Source organism: Mesoplodon densirostris, chromosome 6 (assembly GCF_025265405.1).
Source record: "Mesoplodon densirostris isolate mMesDen1 chromosome 6, mMesDen1 primary haplotype, whole genome shotgun sequence".
NCBI classification, from domain to species: Eukaryota; Metazoa; Chordata; class Mammalia; order Artiodactyla; family Ziphiidae; genus Mesoplodon; species Mesoplodon densirostris.
In genome coordinates this window covers 12,418,774-12,429,676 of record NC_082666.1, presented here as the reverse complement: position 1 = coordinate 12,429,676, position 10,903 = coordinate 12,418,774, and the positions used below count along the sequence as shown (strand labels likewise).

At 47.7% G+C, this 10,903-nt stretch overlaps 1 protein-coding gene across 1 annotated transcript; it reads left to right on the top strand.

Annotated features, from left to right (window-relative positions):
• Positions 1 to 951, top strand: LOC132492753 (olfactory receptor 1K1-like). The gene has a single exon (XM_060102570.1). The coding sequence runs from the start codon at positions 1 to 3 to the stop codon at positions 949 to 951; it is 951 nt and encodes a 316-aa protein (XP_059958553.1).
• Positions 952 to 10,903: the final 9,952 nt, after the last annotated feature.

Below are 10,903 nucleotides of genomic sequence, written 5' to 3'. Positions count from 1 at the left end.
ATGGATGCTGCCAATGAGACTTCAGAAGGAACCCCATTCACCCTACTAGGACTAACAACAAATCCTGGACAGCAGCGGCCTCTCTTTGTCCTATTTTTGGTCCTGTATGTGGCGGGCATCCTGGGTAATGGACTCATTGTGGCCGTCATCCAAGCCAGTCCAACCCTTCATGCGCCCATGTACTTCCTGCTGGCCCATCTGTCCTTTGCTGACCTCTGCTTTACCTCCGTCACTGTACCCAAGATGTTGGCCAGCCTGATGGCCAATGACCGCTCCATCCCCCTGGCTGGCTGCCTGACCCAAATGTACTTCTTCTTTGCCCTGGGTGTAACTGACAGCTGCCTCCTGGCTGCCATGGCCTATGACCGCTACGTGGCCATCCGGCACCCCCTCCACTATGCCACGAGGATGTCCCGGGCTGTGTGCACAGCCCTGGTGGGGACTGCGTGGCTCGTGTCCCACATCCACTCCCTCCTGCATATCCTGCTTGTGGCCCACCTGTCCTTCTGTGCCTCCCACCAAGCGCCCCACTTCTTCTGTGACCACCAGCCTGTCTTAAGGCTCTCGTGCTCCGACATCCACCACATCCAGCTCGTCATCTTCACCGAGGGTGCCGCGGTGGTAGTCACTCCCTTCCTGCTTATTCTCGCCTTCCAGGGGGCCATCGCAGCTGTGGTGCTCCAGCTGCCCTCAGCCACGGGGAACCTCCGGGCTGTGTCCACCTGTGGCTCCCACCTGGCCATGGTGGGCCTCTTCTACGGGACGGTCATTGCAGTCTACTTCCAGCCCATGTCCCGGTACGAGGCCGAGCGGGGCCAAGTGGCCAGCGTCACGTACACTGTGGTCACGCCTATGCTGGACACTCTCACCTACAGCCTCCGGAATCGCGATGTGCAGGGGGTGCTCAGAGCCCTTTTCACTCGGCACAGGATCTCAGCTGGTGACTCCTGAGGCCTGGACCCCACCAAGGACAGACTGCATCTCCCACAGTGACACTCATGAATGCAATCATCTGCTCTGTGCTTTTTCCAAAACCGTAATAATGGAGATCCCTTTCCAAGTGCTACCGTAAAGCAGATCCTTGCCCGATCTGATTTTATTCCACAACAACCAGGCAAGCAGATTTTATGACCCAGTTTCATAGATAAGGAAACTGGGGCTCAAAGTTAGATTTGACCTTCCTAAGTTTACACCATTTTTAGGTGGCAAAACCTGGGACCTTTCGGCCACATTGTGCCCTCTTCTAACAGTCACTCCCAGGCATTTGGGGAGCATGCTACCATTTTCTGCTGTATAGGGCTTAAAGCTATATGGGAGGCTATGCCACCCAGGTCTTGCTCTGGGGAACTGGCACTTTGTTTTCCATCACATCACCATGTTTTCTCAAAACAATGACTTCTTCTCAACTGTCTGAGACAGAGACAAAAATTCACATAACCATGTGTCGGGGTTGACCTCACCTAGTAAACCCAGTTTGGCACACAGGAGGCACTCTGGGAATCTGAGATGAATAAATGACTGTATTTTTTATGTTCATGGGTCCTTAGAAGCTGTCCATTTGTCTAACCCTTTGTTCTTGTACTTGTTTGCTGTGATGCTGCCCGTGCAGCTACCCCTGGCCTGCTGTACTAGGGGCATGCTTTAGGCATGAACCGTAAATCAATAAATTGAATTAAATTAAGCAAGGCAGAGAAGGCACGGGGCACAAGTATTAGGGGCAGATGGAAGAGGTAATTTTTAAAATTTTTATAGTATGTCAGCACTTCACTTTTTTTTTTTTTTTTTTTTTAATTTTTATGTTTTGGCCATGCGGCATGTGGGATCTTAGTTCCCTGACCAGGGATCGAACCCACATCCCCCCTCATTGGAAGCGTGGAGTCTTAACCACAGGACAGCCAGGGAAGTCCCTGCACTTCACTTATTTTTACCTACAAAAAGCGCGGGTACTTTTATTGCCACTTTACGAGTGAGGAAACGGAGGCTTGAAGGTGCTGACTTAGTCAGTAGCAGACTCAGGTCCCTCAGCTGTATTTTCACTGGGCCCCATAGAATTCAGGCCCCGGGTTTGGGAGCCTCCGTGGACGAACTTGCAGGAAGAAACCCCAGACCAGGGCAGATGCACTGTCTCGGGTGAGGACCCGTCTTGGGGTCTGAAAGGCCCTCACAGTGAGCCCAAATTTTTACCAAACAGGTTTACGAAGCAGGAGCTTTTCTGTCCGTCTTTCCCAGAAATCTGTACCCACTCCAGCACCCCAGCCTGCCTCCCCTCCCCACCCCCCTTTCTAGAGAGGAGGAGGGCTGCAGAGGTCCTAGGGCTGGGTCAGCTCTCCCTACCAGCTCCCACTAAGGAGCTGCCACCACCTGGCCCTGGAACTGCTATCCTACGCTGTTTACGGCTGAAAGGAAACTTAAAGGTCTTTAGACCAGTGGCTTTAGAAAACAAAACAAAACAGAAAACCACAACTCTTTTCTTCAATGAAATCTTACCCAGAAACATACTATCCAAAATGAAGGGGGAAAAGCTGTACAGTGTAGCTGGAACAAGGGTCCGAGGCCTGGAACCCATCTTCTCAGCCTCCCCGATGCTCTTCCTCACTGCCCTGAGGGGCCCCTGATCTAAGCCAACCCCTTCACTTGATAAATTGGGAAACGGAGACCCAGAGTGGTTAAGGGACCTGCCCGGGTCACACAGAGTCAATGGCTCGGCCCGCCAGCACCCCGTCGCTTGGTCCTGCAATAACATGAGACCATCCCTTCCCGGTCCGCCTTCCTTCCACCCACACCCGCAGGCCCAGGTTGACGCCAGATCCTCGCTACTCTATCAATAGTCCCGCAACTGCTTCCTCCCTCCGCCTCTCTAAAGTTTCACAAACACACTGGTCGTGATGCTTATCACCCATTCAACCCCTGTACCATCAGCCCCGCCCTATGGCATAATGTGGGTCACCTCCTGGCCATCAGGGACCTTGCCTGAGTCCCCTCTGTGTCTGTAGAACCTGGACAGAGAATATGCATGTGCTATGCTGTCACCTTGTCTGTCCTCTGGTCTCCTTCCAGGTGCTATTTCTGTGTAAGGGGAAAGGGGCCCTCTGGGGCTCAGGGGATGGTCAATGCTTCTTTCTTCTGGGCTGCCAGCCTTGACTTGGTCATCCTGCTCAGATGTCAACCCCCAAAAGAGGCCACAGCTCTGTGGGGGTGGTCCCCACCACCTACGTTGTAGCACAGCCTGCCTTCTGCCCTTGGCCTCTGACCAAGGCACGCGGTCTCCGCCCCAGCATGGTCAGTGCCTTCTACGGGATGACTGTGACCAGCATCACAAGTGCTCTCAGGTCTCATGATGGCCCAGGGAGAAATCCCCACTTTGAATGTAGGGAAACTGAGGCTCGGAGAAGAAAGGAGGCTTGTCCTGGTTTGCTCCACCAGCCAATTTAAGCCCCAGTTCTCCTGACTCTCAGTATCATGCTCTCTCTACCACACCACAAACCGTCACTCAATTCAAGTTAATAAATAGTTATTGACCATCTTCTATGTGCCAGGCGCTGGGCTAGATGATGCCTGATCAGTTCCAGACTCCCAGTAAGACAGGCAAGAGAGGGGAATGGTGGGCACATAAATAGCCTCAGTCACCAGGCCTATGCGTCCCCGGGCCCCATTCCCATCCCACCCCCACCTAGATCTGGCCTCTTGTTTTACTTCAGGAAGCCCTAAAAAATGATACTGACTTGGAGACAAGAAGAGCAACCCTTCCCCCATCCCCAGTCAAGAAAAACCACTAAGGAGTTCATAAATCCACTGAAGAATTATCCCTGCATCTTTTTCACATGAATAATTTTTAACACCTTAAGCAAAGGTATGCAAATGATTGACTCACTTCCAAGCAGTTCCCTTGGAAGAGATGACACTTATCCCAGGGAGGTTGCTTCAGCTCCAGGGAATCTGCAGTCCCTCTTCAGAAGGACTTTGAGCTGCACAAGGAAATCTGCTTCTCTTCACCCACCACGTTCCCTGACGTTGTCCTGAAATGACTTCTCGCCATTTCAGAATCAATCTAGCCTACCCTCCCAGCACTGATATTACCAACCCTTCAGTTTATTCCGATAATATGTAGGAACCACGTCATCCAGAAAAAATAAACAATGACATTTCAAGAAAAGAATTTGAGTCTGCCTTTCCAGCCTCGTTTCTAATACAATCTTTCTGCATTATAAAGTTTCAGCCTTCATTCCAGAGGTACAGCAATTGGAGAGATCTTAGCAGTGAAAGAGGCTCTGATCATAAATGGTAAATTGATTACTCCTAAGGGCACCAAAAAATTTTCTATAACCCAAGTCTACTTTCTTGCAAGGGCTGCCACAGGGAAAATGCAGCCATTAGACGTGAAAATTAAAACATAAAGACTCTTTCTCATTGTGAAAATGACTGCTTTACAATACTAGGAACGGATCAATATTCCAAGAAGCTGTTTATCAGCAAGCAATTTAGCTCACTCTGAACCAGGGGTGCTTCCCTAACTTACCCTTTCCATGTCTCTTTTGTCCTGTTTCCTCAGCTCCCTTTACCCTGATGTGCCTGCCCTGTTTTCTCTTTTTTGTTGCTTGTGTTCCTACTTCCTTCCCTTTTGGCTCTCTCCCTCTCTCTCTCTCTCTCTCTCTCTCTCTCTCTCTCTCTCTCTGTTATGATTACATACTGGGCACTAGGGCTATAGACAGTCCTTGCCCTCACATACATAACTGCAATGCAGATTATAGAAGCATCAAAGAGGGAGCAATGACTGGAGACTGGGAGTCATTGAAGGGAGAGTTGAGGATTCTGACAGCTGACATTAATAGCTCCAGTTCACCCATCCGCAAATCCTTGGCCACATAACTTTGCCTTCCATCTCTGACTCTGGGTTCAGCCATCCAACTTGCTTTGGCCAATAAGATATTAGGAGGCATGACACAGGCATTAAAAGAAGCTAAGGTATTGGGCTTGTTCTCTTGTGTTTCTCTCTTTGTCATGAGAAGGACGTGCTCAGCTAGCCCACTGGTCCCTAGCAGAGAATAAAACACACACAGAGCAGAGCTGCTCCAGTCAAGGTGACCCAGGCAAGACCAGCACAGAACAGAGCCCCCAGCTGATCTGCAAACACAAGAACAAGCCCAGGCTATCTCATTGACACTGGAGTGAAAATATTAAGCCACTGAGTTTTGGGAGTGATGTGTTACACAGTAACAGCAAGCCGATGAAGCTCCCATAACCGTTTCTGATACCTGCCTCTGTCTCCAGTGGAGCACATCCCGGCCCCTTCAATGCCCTGAGGACTGAGCTGCCAATGCACACTCGCTTTCTCTCTTTGCTTTTGGGGATTTACATCCTTGTTCTGAGCATGTTTCTGCCCTCAAGGCTCTGCCAATCTACCGAGGATTCTTTGAGGGAAAATTAGTCATGTCTTTCCATTTGAGGAGGAGCGCCTGGAAGTAAGAGCCATTCCTCCCCCTTTCAGATTCATCCCCCTTTCAGATCTCATAACGAGATCAATATTTTCTTTGTAGAGAGCCAGGGTCATCTCTTGGTTGCCTTCTTGGGGGGACTTTGTAATCACTCCCACGCTCAGATTCAACCTACCCTGGAACATTTTCAGCTCTTCTCTCCTGGGAAGGGAAATAGAAATTGGCAAAGGCTGGAAGGATAAAATGAGCACAACTGATCAAGTCAGCCTATTTGGCAAGTAGCCAGACCCCACACATAGACAGACACCACCGTCCCACCCCTTCCTCTCTCTAGGAAATGCAGAATAACTGAGAGTTGGTGAACCCACGACCAAGACCATCACCACACATATCACAAAATCAAGTGACCACAGACCTCGGAAACCACAATGACAAGATAGGAAGTTTACTAAATATAGACCAGATTTGGTGCTGGTGGCTTTGCACTCATTGTATCATTTGATACTCATAAAAATCTGTGCAGCACACATTATTATGCTCATTTTACAGATGAGGAAATTGCAGCTCAGGGAGGTAACTTGTCCAAGGCTCCAAACTAGAAAGTGGTAGAATTATTATTTGAGCACAGATCTGTCCCTGGACTGAAATGAAAAATAGTAAAAGCCCTCCCCTCACCCGCTTCTTATCCAAATCTACTGACCACGCATCAGACTCACATGGCACGCTTATTAAAATGCACATTCTACTCTCCACCCCCAAACTTTCTGAATCAGTAGGGCCTGGGTGAGGGCTGGGACTGTGTTTTTGTTTTTGTTTGGCTGCATTGGGTCTTTGTTGCTGTGCGCAGGCTTTCTCTCGCTGCGGTGAGCACGGGCTACTCTTCATTGTGGTGCTCAGGCTTCTCATTGCGGTGGCTTCTCTTGTTACGGAGCATGGGCTCTAGGTGCGCAGGCTTCAGTAGTTGTGGCACACGGGCTCAGTAGTTGTGGCTCACGGGCTTCCTTGCTCTGCTGCATGTGGGATCTTCCCCGACCAGGGCTCGAACCCCTGTCCCCTGCATTGGCAGGCAGATTCTTAACGACTGTGCCACCAGGGATGGGACTGAGTTTTGAATAAACACCCTAGGTGATTTTGATGCAGGTGGTCTGCGGGGCACACCGATAGAATCACTGACCTAAATCATGTAACACTTGAGACTGCCAAAAGGGATATGGCATCCCTGCTTTTAAAAAGTCTGAACTGGTTGGGAAGTGTTCAGAGGTGACATGAAGGCTGTAGGAAATATACAACTCTGGAAAACATGGACGGTTATGATGAACACTGGGGAGAAGAGGTTTCTGTGATTCCTACTGTTGGAGGACACAGAGGGAACGAAAAGTACCCACCAAACTGAGAAGGCATCTTGAGACCGAAAAACGAGGAAGGCGTTGCAAATAATCAACACAGTTTATTGTAGGGTAACTTACTCATAGGGTGGGATCGGGCAGAAAATGATCCAGAAGCATTGGAAGCTGAACCCAGCACCACCAAAGGGCCATTAGGACAATTTATAGTTAACCTAGGGCATGGGAGTAGGTGCTTGGAAACAGGATGTGCATTCCTAAGTTAAGATTTATAAATGAGTAACTAGCTACATGGGTGCTGGGAACACGTCAGGGAAGCTTTTCATCATTGTTTGGGGGACTAACAGAGCGTAGAGGCTACCTGGTCCTAAGGATTATTAAACAATATCTATTACATCCAAAGCCCTTGATGACAGAGTAGCGATTCACTGCACAGTAGAGCCCTGGGTAGGGCTGACAGAAGGACAGGAGAAACTGTAAGTGCCCGAGATGGTATCGTTTCTGCTAACAGCCATACATTTGCCAACTCTCCTTTAAAGTAAGTTTGAGGTATCGTATTTCTCTCTTCTCTATTGAATTTGTAGTAATTACCGGGATTCAGTGTCTTAGTCAGCTTTGGCTACTATAACAAAATACCATAGAGTGGGTGGCTTAAATAGTAGACATTTATTTCTCACTGTTCTGGAGGCTGGAAATCTAAGATCAAGGTGCCATCAGGTTTGGTTTCTGGTGAGAGCTCTCTTCCTGCTCTGGTGCCTTTTCCTCTTCCTATAAGGACACCAGTCGTATCAGATTAGGGCCTCACCCTTATGACCTCATTCTACCTTAATTACCTCCTGAAAGGCCCTGTCTCCAACTATGGTCACATTTGGGGGGTGGTTATGGCTTTAGGGTGGACAGGATTCAGTCCATAACACCAACCATTGGACAGGCACCCCTCATCTCTTTCCAGAAGTCTTTCTGGGTGAACATCATTAAAGACTGTTCATAGGAAAGGCTGCCAAACAGTACTAAGATCCTGACTCCTGAACTCCAAGTTCTGGGTTTAAGTCCTGACTTTACTATTTACTAGATGATTGACCTTGGGCAAATTGCTTAACTATAAAATGAGGGTAATAATATCTCTCAGGGGTTGTTACAAGAATTATCTAAGAAAATACATACCAAGTGCTTAGAACAATGACCTGGCACAAAGTAAGTCAAAGTACATGTTGGTCACTCACATCACCACAAGTAGAAGAGACAGAGACAAGAAGTCATCGGGACTGGGATTTGGACACAAACGCTGTGTTCTGACCTGAGGTCCTTGGGACTCTGGACTCGGGACTGGTGGGTGCCCACTGCTTTCCTCTTCTCTTCCTGGCCAGACTTTCCCTCAGCCTTAACTGAGCATAATATGAAAGTTAAGTGTATGTATGTTTGTTCATGAAACTATATTTGTTTTTTTTCATTACTCATTAATAAAGCATGTGAATGTGGTACTTTCCAGGTCTCTTTCCTAAAAACAAATTCTCTAAAATGATTCGGGGAGTTCCTGGTGGCCTAGTGGTTAGGATTCTGGGCTTTCACTGCCACGGCCAAGTTCAGTCCCTGGTCGGCGAACTTAGATCCCGCAGGCCCGTGGAGCAGCCCCCCAAAAGAAAGAAAGAAAATAAGTAGATAAAAGGATTCGTATATGGTGCTAGACATCACCCACAGGTCCCAAAGTCTGTGGCTCTGCTGATTTAACAGCAGACACACAAGAAATTCGTTCCCTCTCCTCTGCTGCCACCATGTGGTCATATCGGTTATAACCAGCATTTCCACAGGCTTTGGCAGGGCTGGGAGCTTAACTTGAATTTGTTATCTGGGTCTCAGTGAGCACAGGTAGTACACCTCTGATTAAAAACATATAACACTTGACATATATACACTAATATGTATAAAATGTATAACTAATAAAAAAGATAAAATAAAATAATAAAAATGCTGCTGGAAAAAAAAACATAACATGTCTGGAAAAGCTATATAACAGATAGTGTTCTACCTTACTGTGGTGAATTCCAGCCTACTCCAGCCTTGGGGATCTTCCCCACTTAAGCATCAAACATTCACTTATGTCAACTCAGATCAGAGACTTGAAATGATGAGACACGCTCCCTGTCCCCAAAGACTTCATAGTCTAATGTGTAAACAAATACTCGGGCAACCACACATGCTGAAGATGGGGTTACCCTACGGGAAAGGAAGACAAGGTCATTCTAGTCACCGGGACTTTCACATCTCACAACTAAGGAAAAAGTTTACATTTTTCATTAAATTAAACCAAATATCAATACAGAATGATAGTGTGACGGCAACAGTAGATCCTTTAAAATTCATTGATTCATAAAATTTGAGAGCTCACTGTGTCTTAAAAAAATCATCGAATGTGGGGCTTCCCTGGTGGCGCAGTGGTTGAGAGTCCGCCTGCCGATGCAGGGGACGCGGGTTCATGCCCCGGTCCGGGAAGATCCCACATGCTGTGGAGCGGCTGGGCCTGTGAGCCATGGCCGCTGAGCCTGTGCGTCCAGAGCCTGTGCTCCGCAATGGGAGAGGCCACAGCAGTGAGAGGCCCGTGTACCGCAAAAAAAAAAAAAAAAAAAAATCATCTAATGCAACCTATCATCTTACAAGTGGGGAAACTGAGGCCCTGGGAGAGGAAGAGACTTATCCTAGGGCACACAGCTGGTCAGGGAGAGGGCTAGAGTTCATGTTCACTGTACTCCCGATCGTTGCCACCCATAGCCGGACGTGGGTGACAGTGTGGGCGGGGGGTATAAAGGGACTTTGGGAGGAAGGACCTTTGTGGAGTCATGGAGGAAAGGGGGATGCCTCGGGGGTACATTGCAGGTCACAGCCACAGTCCAGACAACGGAAGCGGTTCTGACATGAAACACAGGCCAGCCTAGGAGACCCAGGTCTCCACCCAGCTTCACTCCTTTTTCTCTCTTCTTAAAATTCTCTCCCTGTTTTTCCTCCTCCAACCTGTTCTCTCCACTACCTTTTTTCTAATTGACCATTTTATTGACATTTGATCATTGTGCTTTCTCCACCAAGAACTAGCATGCGTCATGGAAATAGTACAAATTTTGGAACTACACAGACCTGATTTTAAACCTTGCCCTGCCCACTAGCTATGCAACTTGGAATAGTTACCTAACTTCTTACCTTGAAAGGATGTGGCCTTCAATGTGCCCACATGTTCATTATTAAACACTCAATAATTCTTACCAAGCACCAAGCCCAGTTGTGGGCCCTGGGGATGATAAAAACAGCACTTACTAAAAAAAAAAAAAAAAAAAAAAAGGGACTTCCCTGGTGGTCCAGCAGTTAAGACTCTGCGCTCCCAATGCAGGGGGCCCAGGTTCGATCTCTGGTCAGGGAACTAGATAGATCTCACATGCCACAACTAAAGATCCCACATGCCACAACTAAGACCCAGTGCAGCCAAATAAATAAATATTTTTTAAAATGATAAAAATAAAAACAGCACTTATTTGAAGGCTGTATTCTAGGTATTTTACATGTATTATGTTACTCATCTCCACTCCTTGGATGAGGAGACTGAGGTATGGAGGAGTGCAGATATCTTGCCCACAAAGCTGTAAATGTCAGCCTATTCCCAGCGTGAATAGAAGTTATACCATACATGGAGGAAAATAAAGTCCACGGCTTCATGGAACTTTCATTCCAGAGGGAAGTGAAATCCGGAAAACTACTGAGACAGTTTGTAACAGACAAGTATTAGCTTCTTGTTACCTCCTCCAAGTCTGTGACCAAAAAGGAGATTCATATAAACAAAGAGGAAGAGAAGTGATCTGAATGCTGTCCTATTTTTAACTCCTCCCTTCCCTTACTCAAATAAAAAAGGAAACCAACAGCAGTGAGCCCTTATTTTGTGAGAGTTGCTGTCACTCACCTCAACCCACAGGTTGGTGATGATCAAACTTGAACCAGCCTCAGAATCACTTAGAGGGCTTGTGAAAAGTGTGCCGAGCCACTCCCAGAATTTCCGATGCATTAGGTCTGGGATGAAGCCTGAGACTTTGCATTTCTAATAAGTTCCCCAGTGTATCTCATGTTGCTGTTCTTGAACCACACATGGAG

Coding starts and splice junctions, on each gene's coding strand:
- LOC132492753 (XM_060102570.1), top strand. CDS start 1: ATGGATGCTGCCAATGAGACTTCAGAAGGAACCCCATTCACCCTACTA.